Source organism: Tauraco erythrolophus, chromosome 15, assembly GCF_009769465.1.
Source record: "Tauraco erythrolophus isolate bTauEry1 chromosome 15, bTauEry1.pri, whole genome shotgun sequence".
Taxonomy (NCBI): Eukaryota; Metazoa; Chordata; class Aves; order Musophagiformes; family Musophagidae; genus Tauraco; species Tauraco erythrolophus.
In genome coordinates this window covers 18,617,273-18,636,638 of record NC_141479.1, presented here as the reverse complement: position 1 = coordinate 18,636,638, position 19,366 = coordinate 18,617,273, and the positions used below count along the sequence as shown (strand labels likewise).

At 36.0% G+C, this 19,366-nt stretch overlaps 1 protein-coding gene across 1 annotated transcript in view; it reads right to left on the bottom strand.

Moving 5' to 3' along the window:
* CDH13 (cadherin 13) overlaps nt 1-19,366 on the bottom strand; it is a 483,658-nt gene that overhangs the window by 173,349 nt on the left and 290,943 nt on the right. Inside the window, exon 10 of the mRNA XM_086620685.1 lies at nt 18,488-18,632. Within this exon, the coding sequence (XP_086476811.1) occupies nt 18,488-18,632 (145 nt within the window). The remainder of the gene's footprint in view (nt 1-18,487; nt 18,633-19,366) is intronic.

Here is a 19,366-nt window from a genome sequence, read left to right as displayed (position 1 = left end):
TTACGGGCAATAAAATTCCTACCGTGTCACAGATATTACTGACAAGGTTACAATTCACATCAAAGCTCAGACTTTTAAAGCTGCTTAATACATCCAAGATGCTCACTTGAAAAAAAATTCCTCACACATGTTTTTTAAAAGATTTGTCCCCTTTAAGAAAGAAATTAAATAAAACTAAAGTTAAAAAATACATCATCTGGGTTTTGCAGCTTAACACTTGAGAAAACACACAACATATGCGATGCAAAAGAGGTCAACAGCACTGTAAGGCAAAATTGTTTCAGCTCCTGACTTAGACACATTTAAGCCTGTCCCCTCATAGCTCAGAAGCACTTTGTGACTATTTCTGAACAAGGACCACGACAGAAACAATACAGGGTCAGAGAGACGAGGACATGTGCTGCTCTGGTAGATACAGGGCATCCCAGATCTGCTACAGCCAAGGGAAGAAAAGATGCTACACAGAGATCAGAAAGAAGCCACAAAACAAAGTCTTCTTGGAGTGGTGCAAACATAGCAACCATGAGAGGCCCCATCAACTCCTCCTCACAGCTATTAGTCATTACAAGCCTTTAAGTAATCGTCTCTCCACAGCTGTGTGGAGTGGACAGTAGAGGGGAGTGTTTATATTTTTTCAGTTTTTGTCTTTTATTGCCCTCAAGGAAAAAAAAAAAACCACACACAAACAAACCAAATCTAAACAAACAGCAAAAATAACATGACTTTTTTTCCAGTCTTTTTCCTTAAGCAGTCATTTTCAACTAGCGAAATTTTTCAATTACACTTTTTGACCAGGACTCTTACTTCTTAAAAGTATCTCCACCTTTGCACTATAAAACAATCAGATCCCTGAGAAAGATGCAAATTTTTTAGCTACTGGATAAGAGCAAATGCCAACTAAATGGCAGAAGTTGTACCAAGTCTGCAGAGGATCTGTAAATGCATCTATAGATGAATCCTAAATGGATCCATAGACTAAATCCTGTCATCTGCCCTGGAGTCATTTCGAAGTAAACTGACTGGTCCTCCTTTTCTCAGAAAACTGACATAAATTAGAATTTGGGGGATACAGCATGCACAGTTGGAAAGCAAGCATATTTCTCAAGCTGGCACATCACCGTCAGCTTACAGTTGTCTTTGGCCCAGGATCATGGAGAATGAAACACAAAAGCTGGTAAGTAATTTGCACACCTTTAAAACAAAAGTGAAGAGAAACGGGAAACCCCTTCCTTCCAAGCACTGATGAACACAGTCTCAACTGAAAACTGACATATCCCACCAGGAAAACTGTCAAGGAGAGATTTTAAGGACATCCAATGGTGATCACAACAACTACATCTGCTGCCAAGAGACTGTCAAGCAGCCATGTTCCACTCTCTTTTGTACTTTGAAGATCCGTCTGGGATCTGGGGTCCCCCAGGTCTGGAGGAAAAGTGTGCTTTAGTGCAGACTTCAGAAAACAAAACAAACTGAGCAAATATCTGTGAACAAAACTGCAAAAAGTTTTACTGGAGCACAAGTCCTCGTTTCTTAGCATCAAGCCATTAAAATTCTTGGCAGCAGCACATACTCCTGGCTTGCCAATGGCCCACTTTCATTCAGCCTATTTTTGTTTAGAAAAAAACTTCAGAAAATCCTGAATATTAAACCTTTCTTCAAGCTATAATGATCATGGAGATTAGCTCTGATCAGCAGTTTCAGGCCATATGTAAATTTGGTGTCCCTAGGCAGAGTAGCAAACCATGAAATACCCTTCTTTTTTCCTTTGGCTAGCAGTAATAAGGAGACTGTTCTACAGATGCTCATTAATACTGGTCCACACCATCTACTTAGCATTCAACAGGTTGCAATTCCTGGGCCATGTCAGGGACTAGCCTACAGCTAAGTATACCAGATTTTCAAGAGAAAACAGAATTTAAGCACTGAAATCAGCCACAATAACAGAGAAACCTTTACCTCAATTGGTTTCTCTTAATTAATGCTTTTTTCTGTTTCCTATTTCTTTAGCTGCTGCAGTCCAAGCAAATTTAGTAGCATTAAAGCAGCCTCACCATTACCCAACCTCACAGACGCGCTTATGAAAATGCTAAAATACCTAAGTTAAGGAAGATATTTTTCCTCTACTCCAGCACACATTGTTTAAAATCCTCACAATAGGCCAAAGAAATACAAGGATGTACCAGTCACGACGAAGTATCACAACACTTTTTATGCAACAGTACATGGTGGAAAAAAGAAATGAACAAACTCCCTGTTACAGCCTGTGCGGTACAGCATCTCTCCTTGGATGAGGTCTGAGAAAACAATCTTTGCCTTTATCAGAAAATCTGATTTAGTTTTATTTAGGAAAGAGTCATCTTTCGGCAAAAAACCATCCAGAACAAAGGTTCCTTGACAAATGGTTCCCCAATTGTAGTGCATGGAAGGAGGTGGCACAACCAGCAGCTCTGAACGCCTCTGGGCAGGGGCTTCTCTGCTCCATAACATGGACTTTTCTGTTCATGCTGATTTGAAGTATGCGCTGACAATACTGTAGCTGCTGTTTTAATCTACATGGTGATTGAGGAAAACATTCTGAGTTTTGATGTCCTTCCCCTACACTTCCCAGTTATGTGCAACTAGTTGTAAAGGAACTGACAGACAAATCAGAATCCTTTAAGGATTCTTCAGTTGGAAAAAAAAAAAAAGATTATAAGAGAGAAATGAGTTAAAACTTTATTCAATAGCAATGAAGCCTGAAGCTGATAATTTCAACTTTCTTGGATACAGCTGTAGCAATGATAAAACAAGAGCCCAAAGGATGGATAAACTGTATTATCTTAACCAGCAAAGGCAAACCCTCAAAATATGAAATTGGAAAGGAACAGCTATACTATTAACTTTTTTCCCTGGCTAAGAAAATATGATCAAATTTTCAATTCTTTAGTTCTTATTTAATAAGCCTGCAGCATATACGAAGCCTGCTGAAAGTGTAACCTCCCAAAATTAAACTGCCAAATAAGCAAGATTACAACAAGCCCAAGAGGCACATCTATCTTTTTGTCTTATAATTATTTTGAGTACTGTAGGTTTTTGTTAACTGAAACTGTGATAGAGTTCAGCCTAAAATCAAGAAGGCAAAACTGTTTAAATTAAAAAATGAGAAGTTTGCAAAACAACGCTTGCAAGTGTGTTAAAAGAGTAATGCATGCAATTTCATGATCCATTACACTGTCTGTTAAAAAATGCTGATTGCCTCTATTGCTCCCCCCCCCCTTAGCTATGGCCTTTCTCGGCTGCAGCTGAGAACCAAGCTCTTACACCAAGTTGTAGCCAACCAGATTCGAAGACCACAGATTCTTATGCCACAAAGAGTTGGCATAAGAACAGTACTGCCCATGGTACCTTTGTAAAAACTATCATAAACTAAACTGATGTTTGTTTTACTGACATTGTGCAGGTACTCCCACACGGCAGTGAGGACAGGCAGCACAAAATCCACTTGTTCATAGCTACACTACAGACATTCCAGTGTCTCAATAAACCTCCTCTGACACCTTACGTTTTTTTTAGTGTTATTTATATCATTTTGGTTTATAGGACTACTCATTCAATGTCTGGCCACTCTTTGATTACTAGTGGTTTTAGGGTATGAGCTTTCTCTCCAATAGGATTTGTCTGAGTAGTCCTCAAACTTATTCATACAACTATTGCAGAATTTGTCAGATGAAAGCCTTAAACCACTTATTTAGTTGCTGCTGGTAGTAGCGTTATTACATCTGAGTGTAATACAGATCCTGGATACCAGGTACCTAGATATCATTTTTCTGGCTTAAAACAATGAAGCAATGTCTCTTAGAGGAAGAATCCAAAGCAAGTTCAATCGAAACAGATCAGTGAGATGCTTTCCCGTCTTACATTCACCCTGGCTTCATTCCAGGGCTTTCTCAGAACCAGCCCAATCCTGCAAACATTTACAATCTTCTGACTGTAGCACTTATATAGCCTGTGGGAGTAAGAACCTATTCTTGCATATAGAAAGGAACTCTACATTGTTTAACAGTTTGATTTGCTATTATATGCTACTGCATAACTTTTATTTTAATATCATGCAACTGCTGTGATTGCATTTTTATAATTGGTGCTCTACCCTAGAGGAGAACTTTTTGAACAGTAAAAAATGCTATCTAGGTGCTGAATCAGAGAATTTACCGAGAATGCTTTGGGTAGCAGTACTGAGCTATGAAGCTTCCCAGCAAAGGTGCTGCAGGTGCTCAAGAATTCAAACTACAAGATCAGTGACATTAATTAATGATTCATGAAACACAATATAAAATAAAATTCAGGCAGTGAATTCGATTTAGAAAGAAAAGTCCCGGACAGAATCCAACTGAGATGCTGATGCCCTTCTGAAATTTGTGTATATTGTATCATCAGACTCAGAACTACATTATCTCCACATTCGGAATCAAAGGCATGGTGATGGAGCAATAATGATTTTTGCTATGCTGAAGAGGAATGGTTGCTAATTTCATCTCTGAACACTTGGGTCTGTAGTAACTGGGTTTTTTTTAGCAAAAACAAGTCTGCATGAATTTCATTGACGTTCCTACACCCATTGATTTCACAATGTGCCAATCTCGGATGACACAAAGAATTGTCATTTAACAGGAAAACACAGAGAAATTTTTCATTAATTCTCTCTTTAACTTAAGTATTTCTCATGCTTCTCAAACTTCTCAGATACAGCACAGGAGCACAGGGTCCATGGCAAAAAATGACAGATGGAATACTTGTAAATAACTGCCTCTTTAAAGATTAGAAAGTGATTCAAAGAAAGATACTGTACTTATAGCTGCCAATGGTAAGAGAGAGTGATTGTTCGACTGAATTTTTTAAATCACACATCATGGAATTTAGATTATGAAAACATACTGAGACATGGCAATGTTTTCAAAGCCCAAAGGAGCTGTGTGGTACTATAGATGAAAGACTACAGCTTGGGGCAACAAATGAACATAGCTTCATTCAAAAAAAGTAAAAAAGGTTTGACTAATTGAACTTGCAGAGTTGAGGTTTCTTGCTTGTTCTTGTGGTTTGTTTTTGGGGTTTTTTTTGGTGGTTTACTTTTTTTTGGGGGGGGGGGGGGGGGGAAGGGTGTTGGGGTGTGTGTGTGTTTCTTTTTCCCCTGCCCAATCTGGGAAAAACATATATCTTCTCTCCCTCTGCGAGACCAAATATAATCTGCCCTTTTAAAGCCTGAAGCATCAAGGCCAAGAAATAGTGTTTGCCTGTGTACTTAATAAAACTACACCCTCGAGTATGCTGGAAGAAAAGACATAATGTATATTCATTGAACGAGTAATCATATGACCCCATGGACAAACCCTGCAGTGTACCACAAATTATTTCTATTAACTAAAATAGCTTTGTCTTAAGGAGTGCCTCCTAGTTTCAAGACCATGTTAAAAATATATTTCCCTGCCAAGGTTCCTGGCAATGCTTTTGATTATTAAAACGAAGAGAGATTAAAATCAGAATGTGCTCTTTCCTTTTACAGTAAACATCATATTCTGCTTTCCTCTTAGAGCTTCCAGAGAGGACACTAACTGACAAATTTCAGTGATTTCAGTGAAATTACCGATTTCATTACTGATTTCATTTCAGTAATGTCTATCTCAATTCTTTGTGCTACTATATGCAGTCATAATGTTTGCAGAGCAAATATTGCTACAGAAGCTTATTTTACACAAAACTGCATTTCTTATAACTCCTATTTCTTAAAACAATTATTTCATACTTCTACTACTCTTAAGATCATATTATACAAACATTAAATTTTATTTATTTTTTAAATTCGGTATAACCATATTGCTAAAAAGCAGATTTCGAACTGGGACAGAACTGTCCAGGAAAACATATATTATCTTCATCAACATAATTCTTAGCACAAACATATTACTATCCATTTTTAAAGTACTTTGTAAGTACAATAAATAAGGATTGTGGGAAGATCATTTAAAACGTTTTAACCAAACTATTTTCTATTTTTAGTTTTGTATTAAAATTTATTTTACCTTCATAGGCAAAAGGTTCATTTGTTGTAGAAAACTGAAAACCTGAAACTGAAGTCATAGTTTCCATCTGAAAACAGCAATATTCCTTAATTTTTTGTTTTATTTTTTACTGGAAAACCATCAAGAAAATATTTTTCATTCATTTTTGTCTACATTGCTAGGAGACAAAGGGCCGGTGCAGCTACTTCTATCACAATACAGTCAAAGACTTTTTTCAAACTAGAACTACAAAACATCTAGTCCCGAGCCCCCGATGATGCAGTTTGATCAAAGTCAAATGTGCAAATCCTAATTCTGTAAGAACTGAGATGCTTGGAATCTCCCAGGTCACAGTGAGAAATCATGTTGTCCCTGAATGGCAGCACTACCATTTTCTACACTGCGAATATACGTGCTCCAAGAAAATGCAAAGAATATTCTTGTTTCTGTCAGAAAACATCAGTTCCTGTCTCCTTATTTTTTGTTCTCAACTATTTGCCTATAAAAGGCAGGCTATCTTAATAATAGATTAAGATGATGATGATGATGATAATAATAATAAAGGCTTTATTTGACAAAGAGAAATGAAAATTAGTGATAGGGAAACATCTATATTTCAAATGACTCATTAGTTACACGAGAAAAGTGAGATTATCAGTCATGAATTTTTTTACTTTTATTAGCTACAAACAATCACTGCTGAAAAGAATTTGGGAGTTGACTTTAGTATTATGAACTAAAAGGGAGCTGATACCTATTTTCTGAATGCTGTTTGAAAGTGAGTACTAAACCTCGATATACTGACAGGGCTAGTTAGTAGAAAAACTGAGAAATGAGAGAATATTGTAATATTGTAGGTAAGTTAATATATTTGCAGACTACATTAACCATTCCCGAACTTTCTTTTCTTACACTGTGACTTTACCTAGAGTGTTTTACAGACATAAAGGTAATAAGAATCAAAACAAGTGCTTTTAGCAGAAAAATGTGAAGAAAATTTATTAGAGCTATTACAGTACCAAAATATGTAGCTCTGCTTCATTTCTGCTACTAGTGAAACATTTTGAAAGATTAGGTGAATTTCTCCAGAATTTTACTCAGTTTTTCTCACAAGAAAACTGTTCCGCTTTGAGTTTTCTTATCAGTTGCTTGGAAATTCCTTTAAGCTTGAATTAATTTAGATTCATCGATGCAATTTTCTTCAAGGATAATTTTGCTTTTACTGTAATTGTAAAACAGCCAAATTTCGAACTCTCAAAATATTTTTCAAATAGACCTTCATTGTCTGTTATTCCAGACATTCATAATCAGAAAAAAGACAAAAAAAAATATATATATATATGCAATGATCTTAAATGTTTTATTTCTGGAATCTGTTTAATATCTTTAATTTTGGCATCTGTTCAATATATACATTTGATGTTCAATAGAATCCCTTTTGCAGCAGCACTTGCTACAAATGAGTGATTTCTAAATACTACCACACTCTCTTCTGGACTTTTTTTTTTTTTCCTGAAAAAACACTTTCCCTGAAAAACGTTTGTAAACCACTGGTGAATGTATCCAGAATTAGAACGCGGCCCTCTTATCCAACTGGTACTCAACTACTTCAAGTGAATATAATCATGTTTTTTAGCCATGAGGCACCTTCAGAGTGACCCTCTATGTTTTGGCCAACACAATGGCCATCATGTCTTAAACCTTGGAGAATTTACAATGCTTCTTAAAAGAGCAAAGGGAATTACAACTCAAGTTCTTGACTGGTAAGTGACCCTTAAAGGGCTTTTTGTATCATTGGTTTTGTTTGTTTGTTTGTTTCCCCTTCTAGGTGTAGAGTTTGATAGAATAGTTTAACTCAGAACGATGTAAAAATTGCAGGCTATCCTTTTGACAGCAATTGTGACACTGATAACCATGTTTTACTGCTGTACGCTTAGACATAATACTGGTGAGCTACATTTGTATTCCAAAACTCACTGTCTTGAATACATATCTGTTAATATTTTCTCAGATCCATATTTAAAAGACATTTCTACTGGGAGTTTCCAACATATACCAGCAGAAGATGGATGGAAAGTAAGAAATCTGCACCACTGTGAGATTTCACCTTCAACCTATCACATTTCTCATGTGTGATTCTGACTCAGTCATGCGTTCTTTGCATATTTTATATACCAGCTGACAGCAATTTTTTTTTTTCTCCTACAAGAAACCCAATAATAAGCTTTTCAACTTTACCAGAAAAATCTTGGGGTACAAATGTGTCATTTAAAAAAAAATATCTTCCTGCTTACATTCACACATTAGTGCTGCTCACTAACAGGACTTGATTTCTAAAAATAAATATAATATCTCAGCTATTATTGGTGGACAGGTATGGAGAGCTGTGACACAGAAATATGCTTACACTTAGTGCAACTGTGTGCAAACGAAAAGCTGCATACAAAGGCAGACATTTTTTGTACTGAAAGGACGTAATCTGAATGAAGAAATCAAGAAGTTACATTTTCTAGAAGTTTTGCTCAACATATGTAAGTGAAATGAACTATTTTGAATATTACTATAAAAAACCCCAAAGTTACCATGACATAAAAAACCCCAGCAGATTACCTATCATTATTTCTTCTGTTTACCTTTTACTGTTCTGTGTTCTCACTAAGGTTTCCTTCCCTATTGCCATTGCTTTCAGCCTTCCAAACATAACATACAACTATCCTTTGACTTGACGCCCTACAGACCACAATTTAAACCCCAAGCACTATATTTAACGGTGGGAAAAGAAAGACTGTGAGGGCATGAAACAAAGGGAGAAATGGGAAGAAAAAAGCAAAGAGAAACACGAACCCACAGTTGAAAAATAACATCTATTTTCTCTTTTTTTTTTTTTTAAAGACACTATCTGATAATATTTTTCAAATAATATTGGGAAAAAATAATCAGATTAATCTGCAAGGGAATAAACAATCCTGCCCTTCTGCAATGATGCGCTTTTTATTCAATCACGTTTCTCTTTCACAGTAAAAGTAGTATGGATCTGTTTATTGACTGATCCTGGCATTGCATACAAAGGCAAACAAATCCTGCCTGCACTGACAATTTATGGGCTTTTTTCCATTTAGCACTTGGAGTAGCGGCCACACCATGGCATTACTGTCACAGGAAACGACGTCTCGTTGTTATAACACCTGGTGACACAACTCCAGGATTTACATCCAGTTGAGTGAGAGGACAAGGAAGGGAGTGTAGGGCTTCAACTACTGTATCTACTGCCAGTCTCCAAATCGTATAATAAATTTATGGCACATGATTGCAACTTGAGAGGATTTATCACCCTTTTTGTGAACTTTAGAGGGCTTGAATGAAAAACAGCAGTGTGGATGCTGACAGTCCACTGACTGAAAGCACAACTCACCATACAGCCTGCACACAGGTGAGGTGAAGACAATATCCAGACATGGTGGTGTAGAAGTACATCAACACAAACCGAGGTTTTATACCACGAATAAAGCCTATCAAGAGGGCTGTGGCATCCTCCTCCTCTGCAGCACGCCCCACAGTGATGCATGTTTTCAGGTAACGTTTCACTGGCCCTACAGTATCTTTCAATTAATTGATTTATGGATGAGGTTGTCTCATGTGTCTAAACTGCTCGAACCTTTAAAGTCCACCCTTCTCTTTTCTGGGAGGACAGAAGTAGATGCATAAAACAGGTGCAAAAGCCCAGGTGCAAAAGCCACTAGTAAATTTATTAATGCATAAATTTCCCTTGGCAAAGAATTACATACTGAATTACACAAACTCTCTTGAGACCTCATTTTTTCAGTACCTAGCGAGGACTCCAGTGTGGGTTTTTTTAAAATTCATTTGTTCTTTAATTAAGGAGAATGCTTATTTTTATTTAATGAGCCTGGGCTATTAAGTAAAAAGAACAAAACCAGCTAACCATCATTGTTTTCACTGTTCTGTGCATGAAGTATGAATACTCTACTACATGAAATGTCCGAGGTAGTGAGGCCATAAAGCTTTTATAACCTTTGACATTAGGCATTAATGGTCATCTGGCCATAAGAGTAATTTTTGCTATATCATCGTGTGTAATGACAGAAAAGCCGATGAAAGCTCATTTTAGCAGGAGGGATAGTGAACAAACAAATCATTGTGCACTAATAAGAAGAAAGTCCAAGGGAATTTTCTATCTGAGGCTGAAAAAGAGGATGGCTCATCGTTTCTAGTCCCCACAAGTGGGCCAGTAATTTTTACCTGTGCACCTAAGCTGAGCTGGAGCCTTTTCTGAGTCTGACCTATTTCTGCTGAAAATCAAGAATAATTCAACCCTGGAGTGAACTGCAGACTCCTGCTTCCAGACGCTTGTTTCAAATACTCAGTTTGAGTGAACTGCTAATTGCTACACATGAGATTATTTTAATTTGCTCAAAATGCACTGATTTAACCACACTTGCATGGCTCGGCACCCTGGCACCAGTTAATTACTGGATAATGGGTTCTTCTTCTCAACTTCCTCCAAAAAACACAGGCAGATCAGACAGGATACACATCTTTGTCTGCCATAACACAATACAGTGATACATACCTTTTGTTTTCATCATGTACATATACACAGTAACTAGAACATACCAGGATCACTAGTCCCTACTAAAGGATCAGAGAAGTATTTGTGTCTCTCTGTATGTTCATATTTCTGTAATCTATAAATATCATAGATATATGTAACACATGTATAAAATATACATATATATATACACATACGCACAATACTCATTCATATACAGTTATTTTTTTATCCCACACAGATTTGAGAAAAACTTCCTACTGGGATATAAAAAGCAGCTGTGCATAATTAGCCAACTGGCTTCTGCTTGAAAATTAAAATATTGACATTACAGATGTTTCTACCTAGTTCATATCTATTATATCTACAGGCTACACTACAAAAAACAACTTTGAGGCAGTGAATACGTATTTGCTGAAATGCAGACGATTAATGCTGAGAAAAGATTGCTGAAAGTTGGCCATCAACAGTTTTTTAAGTATGCATAAAACTACACAAATTTGTACATAGAATAACACAAAAACTGCTATGCTGGGTTATACCCAAAGTTTAATATCCCATCTCCAGCAGTGGAGGACTAGGGAAAAGGTATGTGAAAAGAGCTTGTGTTTCCAAAGAAACTTTTCTATATTCTTTTGTTTTCTTTAACTCAGAGGCTTCCTAGGCTACAGTTTCATTAAGTACCATTATGCTGAATAACCAAGTCGCTTATGAATTTTTCTCCTTGGATTTATCAAATTCCTTGAACCAATTTATACTCCCTGTTTTCCACAACAGCTCATAGCAATAAGTTTCATAATTAAATGCGTGGCATTTGACATTTCAAGCTTCCTCTGAAATCAAAGTTTTGCTGCAAGAGACATTGCTCTGAATCAAAAAGACTGAGGTTCAAACATTTAATTTTGAGACAGTTTGAGGTGGATTTACCAAGACATTTCAGCTTTGCAGCCCAGATCTATATATACTTCTAAGATTTCTACTGCTGATTTTTAAAAAATTATGAATATTTTAATATGAAATAATGAGCCACTCATTACATACCTTTAGCAGACAATAGGCAGAAACTGAAAATTAATTGATGGGTCTTCAAAAACTGATTACACACTATCCATAAGAGAGGTTGTAATGAGCACTTGAATTTTCAACAATTCTTTTAGTCAGAGCTCGGGTTTACATACAGGACAAAGTTAAACCATATCTTTACAAGTCTGTTTGTTCATTTTTAAACAAAAAGAACAAATTAAAAAAAAAAAAACAGGCTGAAAACTTCCTTTGCTTAGCTTAGGAGGAAAAAAAGGTAATTTGGATCGTATCAGTAAAACAAATACAAGACAGGAGAAATACATTCCTTAGAGCTAGCAGATCTTGCCCATCCAATTGGGACTAAGACAGGGTCTAGCAGGCAGGCTATTAAGGATTTAATTTATAATTTGGTGAGACTCCTATAATTAAAATTCACAAAAAAGTGCAATATTTTACTTTCTAGTATTAAAATGCATCAATATTCCCATGTCATACAAAGCATTTCTACGTTGCATATACGTAAGCTTCCATCACAAGAAACAAAGACTTAATTTTTGTATTTTCCTTGGTTAACCAAATGGTAATATTAATTTTTTTAGAGCTGAATACCTCAAAGAGTTCATCATAATTCTCTTATTACAAGAAATGTCAACAGGCATTCTGTAAGCCGAAAACTATTTCTGCTACTGTCTCAAACTCATTTTTTCATTGTTTTAAGACCATCATTAGTGTCAGCAGTATTTCAAGCATACGTCTTTACTTAAAAGCACACTTTGAGACCCAACAAAACATACTACTTTGATTACATTTTTCTGCAATTCTTATTCAAACATTCTATATTTTATTCTCGTTATGGTCATGAACTCTATTTACACTCAAACTCTTTTTCAAGCATTTGCTCCAGACCACTTTGCTTACAAAGCATCATACTTGGAGAAATAGTTTTACGCAATGGTTACATTCCACTAAACTGACTGTAGATTTTCTGTGGAACTCTCAAAAACTCTGAGGAAATTTAGCACAGTAAGAATCATCAGCACAATAAATATGTGCAAATCCACATCTTACTTCAGACGTAGACCATCAACTGATGCTTAGTGCTTGCTCTAATGGGGTGTTGACGTTAACACCATTTTGGTTTTCGTGTTATTTAGGATATTCTGAATTATCCCTTCAATTTAATCTTCCAGGAAGTGTGCTTTATTTTTAAAATATATGCGAATGCATTAAAAAAATAAATTAGCAACTGTATGTATAAGCAGAACGTAGTAACTTTTATGATAAAAGAGATCGAAGGAGAAGTATCATCTTAACACTGATGCAGGCAGATGCTACTTCTACCTAGATAAAAAGAAACTATATCCTTTACTATTCTCTTCTGATGGGTCTTTGTGAAAATTCTTTTCTTTAATTTTATTTTTCATTTTAAACTTTTGGTTAAAAGAAAACTCTTAAAGACGCCCTTGTAGTTTCCTCCATGTACTGGATTTATAGATCAAAAGGAAGAAGTAGGCCTGGAGAGTTCACCAAATTCAACATAATTTTATTCATTTTACACCTTCTTATCCCATAACCAACAGGGATTACAAGTAACAAAACCACCCCACAGTCCAGAAAGTACTACCATATTTGAAAGGTATCAAAGGTGACAAAGGCACCTTAGATATCCCTGCCATTTCGCTCGGCCAGTCTGCACATAGTTTACCTTTCCTGGTATATTTTTATTCCTATCCGTCATATCCAATCTTATTTATATTCATTTGTGTACTAATCTTGTTGTTGTTAGGTTAAGTATAAAAAAACCCTCTCTGTCCTGGCAGCTTGTTCTTGATGAGCAGCCACCATCTCTAGAAAGAGTTTTCCTTTACCTGGGTCATAGCCACACACTATTATAGGATGCACAGCTATTAATAATACTTAGTGCTTCACATCCTTCCCCATGCTTTATCTGTTTTTACCATTTTATGATACTGAACAACACTCTAAGCTACTCTTAATTCCTTCTGTTTCCTCTCTAAATGTCTTCAAATGTCCCTTTACTTCTAGCAATTATTTACAGACATCTATCAGTCCTGGTTTGGGGCTCCTTGGCTGGAATGCAATGTGTTCAGGCTATTGGGCATCATGGAAAACAATTTACTTTTTTTACATGAAATTCTAGAGCAATTCTCCCAAACGCTGCAGTTAAGATTTTACCCCACTGGGCTTGCAGCATATTGTTACAAGTCACAGAATGTCAAATACGTTTAAAATAATCTCTGTTAAATGCCTCCAGCAAGTGAAATTAAATGGCTGTCAAGTTCATTTAACCAGCCCTCACTTTCCAACCTTTAAAGAATGAGACATCCAAATGTTTATGTCTGCCTATGTAATCCATAAGATTACAGTCACTCTCATTAATGTACTGAGGTAAATCTGCAGCAGGATACAGATCCTAAATCCTAGAGTTGGCAGCTGGATAGACCAGAGATCTATAGAAAATAAAATGGCTCATAACTTAGAAAACAAAAACGTGAGAAATCAGCAGTGCAGTTAACACAAAAGCCATTACAGTCAGTAGAAAAACTGCCATACGTGTCACTGGATCAGGTTCAACTATTATTTTCTTGGTGTATATATGCTAACTTCAGTCTCAGGCAGAAATTAGAGGCTTTATAAAGTAAAAAATGCAAACTATATCCCTACTGTTCTTTTATATTTTTTTCCTTCCTTTCTTTTTTTGTTCCTTTTTTTTTTTTTTTTTTTTTTTTTATTTTGAATAAATAGCATCCAAGTTTGCAGTTTGTCCAGGAAAAGACTTCCTAGTAGAAATCTGAAAACATCTATGGTCACTTTAAGCATAAATTTGAGTGTACCTTTGTTAGAATTTGACTCGGCTGTTTCCATGAAAACAGCTAATTAACTGTAACTAACTGAAATCTCTCCAGGAAAGATATATCAGGAAAGAAATACATTAGTATATCACCGACCATTCGCATATTTTTATCATTCATTATAAGCTGTGGCAAGCCTTAGCTTGAAATTCAGATTAATATTTATTCATGGAATGCATATAAAAGTTTGTATTCTCAGTAATTATGCCCAGACATTTGCCTCTCTAGTATTACTAAAGTAATGAAAATTGTAGATGTCTAAATAACCAGTGGTGTTTACTGTGAGCTGGAAAAAAAAAAAAAAAAAAAAATCACACTGAAAAAGGTAAATGGCCTTAGCAACACAGAAAATGTATTAAAATACCCCCAAAACACATCCCCCTGGACTATGTACAAAAGATTATTTAATTATTCATAGAGAGATTAAATAAATACAAAAATTGCACACTATCTCCATGTTTTCTTTTGTTCTCTTCTATTTGTAACTATCTCAAACGACAGAGAAAGGAGGGTCCTTAAAAGAGGCTTGGCACATCAGTTCACAGTAATCCTGTAAGTTTTGTCTGTTCCTACTTAAGGAACTAAACTTTCAAATCATTAAGGAAAAAAGTCACTCTGGAAAACAATAAAAATCTGGAACATGTATCTTCCAGCAACATCAAGGAGGTCCAATATAAACATCCACTTGAGTATTAAGATTTATACACCTAAATTTGTCATGCTAACTCTCTCCAAGACTTATTTATTAGTAAATCTTTGATATTTCTGATCAATAGAATCAATAAGTGGAAAGCCACTAGAAAATTCCATTGGGTTTGAGACTGCTAAAATTATGACCACACAGGAAAACACAGAGGAACCCAGCAACCAATAGCTTAGATAACAGTATTATCTGAATCCCCCTTATCAAGGCCTCAAAATCCTCAGGCAAGTTCCACAGTCCAGTATATCTATATCTTCTCCTATATAATTATACATCTCTCATCACTAAATTACTGGAATCCATGGACATTTACACTTTGACCCAACTATCATGAAGACACATCCAAGATACCTATATGAGTGTTATTTATTTTTCAGCAGAAAACTCTTTCCCTGAATGGGTTTGAATTCAGAGCTTGACTGAGGACGGTGGTGGCTGTGATAGCAAATAAGGTTGTACCTACAATGAAAAGCCTTTCTTGTGGAACTTCAAAAAAGAACTCCTACAACACAATTTTACTACAGTAAGAAGGAATCAGGAATCATACATGCAAACACATGCACATAAAGATTTATATCAAGCTGTGCAGTGCAACTATTGATTGGAAGCAGCCAGACAGCAGAACCTGATGAATAATTTTAAGATACATGCCATAAAATTTGAAGAACTATGGAAAACAGATGTAAACAACATGAAATCTTGGTTGACTGGATGCCATCTGCATAGAGAACTGTGACAGATTCTGTCAAACACTGATTCTACAGGTTCACTTTTGCACAAGATAATTTTCCAAGTATTGGTGTTCTTGACACCAGGAAAATGAGGTTATGAAGTTTAATGGGATGAATATCTGGGAGAAAGAGGGAGAGGATAAGAAAAAGACAAAGCTGAGAAAGATTATTCAAACTTCGACTAACAGGTAAGACAATCAAAAATGCCAAATGCTACATGGATAAATATCAAAGTGCAGCAAAAGAAAATGGATTAAAACTATTACAGAAGAGTCTGCTGGAAGTTGGACTGAGAAACATGGCTGATGAATCAGAAGTATAAACTTCAATAAAAGGAGTGGAAAAAAGGAAAAGCAAGGATAGTTTATCGATTAAGAAAAATAGGGAACTGCCAGGTTTAAAAAAAAAAAAAAAATCCTTAGTAAAGAAACGGTGTGGAGTTTGAGTAAAGAGAGAACGTATAGCAGTTAACAGTTAAATATTGCCCTATTGTCCCATAGCCTGGAATTAACACTCAAAGCTAAACATTAAATATTGTTTTAGAAGGGCCCGTGGTACAAAAGAGGTGTAAACTTCTGCTTTGACAGAGGGAGGTGAGACCACTGAAAGACTTACAGGAACTCGCAGCTCATATCCAGAGCTCATACACTACCAGCACGATCAAAGCTTAAACATTGCAGTTTCTGAGCCGTTTGGCACCGCTTTCTTTTACGGAAATACTGGATGTAGGGACTGCCCATCTACTAAAACTACACCATCCTAATCCGTGGTCTAGGAACGCATTTAAATGGGCATGACAAGATGCTGCTGTGGTTTAAATGAAAATGCAGTAAATTTGTTCCCTTGATCCCAGTAGACCATCATGTTCTGCTACAAGCTCTTGACTGATTGTGCAAAGACATCTCCGACATTGTGGCGATATATTCTTAGTTAATTACAAAACTCTTGTTAATATACTCGTAGTTAATTACGAAACTCTTGTTACCACACAGGGTGAATGGGAAGCGGAACATTCTAAGGAAGTTTCTTTTGAATTCTGAATAAGCGATCAATGTCTGGAATTAATTAAGAATGTACCAGAGACCCACAACGGAAGAGAGTGAGTGTTCCAATCGCCAGCTATATTCAGAAATACAAAACACATTTCTTGTTTGGAAAGATCGTCAGTTAGTTCATTACATGCTTATCACAAGTGAGTTAAACATTTACCTGAACACTGTTTTTAACCTGATGAAGGAGCAGCTCAGAATGCATTTCACACCTACAGCTTTTCAAACAATGGCAACCACGCATGAAAGCGTAAAAGTCACCAAAAAGGTTACATGATTTCTAGAAACTACATAAATAATAAAACAAGGACAAATAATTTCTAGTCCTATCAATATACAACACAAGGAAGCGAAAGGTAATATCTATCGTTGTTCAGAGTCAACAAAGCATATGTCACCACATTAAGCTTCAAGGAATACTAAATATTCATAAGAATGTACTCGATTCCAGCTTTCCTTTCAAAATATTTCAGTATGCCAAAACCTTATGTCTATCCTCACTCACAGCTTCAACTGTATAAGGAGGATAAGGCCTTGTTTCGATGACGTATAGAAAGACATACAAATACATAACCCACAGCTCTAATCTCAAATCACTGTAACTGCATCGATTTTGATAGAGACTTCTGCTGGTTTAGATTTCTTACTCCAAGGTCCAGGTTAATTCCATGACATAATATGATCACACGATTACCACTTACAAATGTAGTTGAGATCCCTGTGGAGTGTAATGCAACAGCTACTCATAAAATAATGCACAACAGCTGAGGACAACAGTCGAAGAAAACTAATTCAGTCTTCATCTTGAGGAAGAGTTTAGCTAGGATGGTTGTTTGTATACAAACTGAAATTTGGAACAATATCTTGTTCTTATAGAATTTAATCATAAGATAACATCATCAGTGAATTTAATTGGAATGTTTTCATTATGAACTTGAATTCTCAAAGTGTGTTTTTATTTTGTTACAACTGTTGTATTTGCGTTTACACAAGTAAAATTGTTTGGTATTTCAAACTGCCCTACAATATTAGCATATTCATAACACACTCTCCATTTATTCGTATTATTAGCCTAGCCTCATGCTACATCAACAAATAAAAATGACCCTTCCCATAACTATTCTTACAGAGAAAAAGGTAGAATTCCCACTCTGAACAGAAATTGTACGTGTTATTTGGGCTGAATCTTAATCATAACCTAGGGGTTGTCTTCATTGATTCTAGATACGAATAAAAAATGTAAACCTAAATTGAAGCTTTCATTCCAAACCATGTTATTTTACTTTTTTTTTTCTTTTCCTTTCTTTTTTACTGCAGACTTGACTGTTTTTCAAAAATAATTACCTGCTGTCCTAAAGGGCAGCTCCCACCTCTTTATGCATGGCAAGGATTCAGTGAGCCACAAAATCAACAAGAAAAGTTGTACAACATGATAATAATGCATTTATGAACACAGAATTTCTGCAGGTGTTATTTATAGAGATATGATTGGCACGGCCTTACCTGTAGGGGATCCCTCCATGACATGACCAATATAGGGTCCTTCTTTGAACATTGGCCTGTTATCGTTTTGATCAATAACAGAAATATCTAGGCGGACTGGACCGTCAATGGTTTTCCCACTTGTATCTATGACCTCAACTTCAAGCTGTACAAACAAAAAGAGAGGAGTAAATTCATTAGTTTACTGCCACAGTGAGCAAAGGATAAGAAAAGTATAGCTCAGATGAGTGCTGCTGTAACCAGACGCTGCCAAGGATACCACTTGCAGCCCATAATTTGGGACTAGGCTCAGAGCAGATTTTAATTCTAAGCAAAGAGACAGACAGATGTACATTCAAATCAAGATACCCCTTGGCAGCTCAAAAATGTCACGGTCCCTGAAGAATGAAACGTTGAGCATAAGAAAAAAAAAGACCCCCTGTAAATTTGATGCTGATCATGTGAAGATTTGGTGAGAATTTGTTTCTTTACTTTTTTCAAGCATATTTACAGTGGACACGTATAGAACTATCACAGTGTAATTGGCACATATCCTAATGCTCAGCAAGAATCCATTAGACACGTTAGATACGTTTCCTCAATGATGATGGCACAAAGATAATTTTCACAGTTCTCCAGCTTTTTCTAATAAGGTATGGAAGGACAGAACAACATACGCAGTCTTATATAAGCAGGTATATATATATACACACACACACCCCCCTCAATGTATGAAAGCACCTGTGGAACATAAAACCAACTTATGCAGCTGAAGATTTATTTAGATTTCCTTTACTCCTGAAAACTGGAAAAATCATATTGTTTATCTCAACCCTCCGATTGACTTGCAAGGGAAGGTCACAATGAGATACCAAAACTTAATTAGTCATTAGGGCAAAC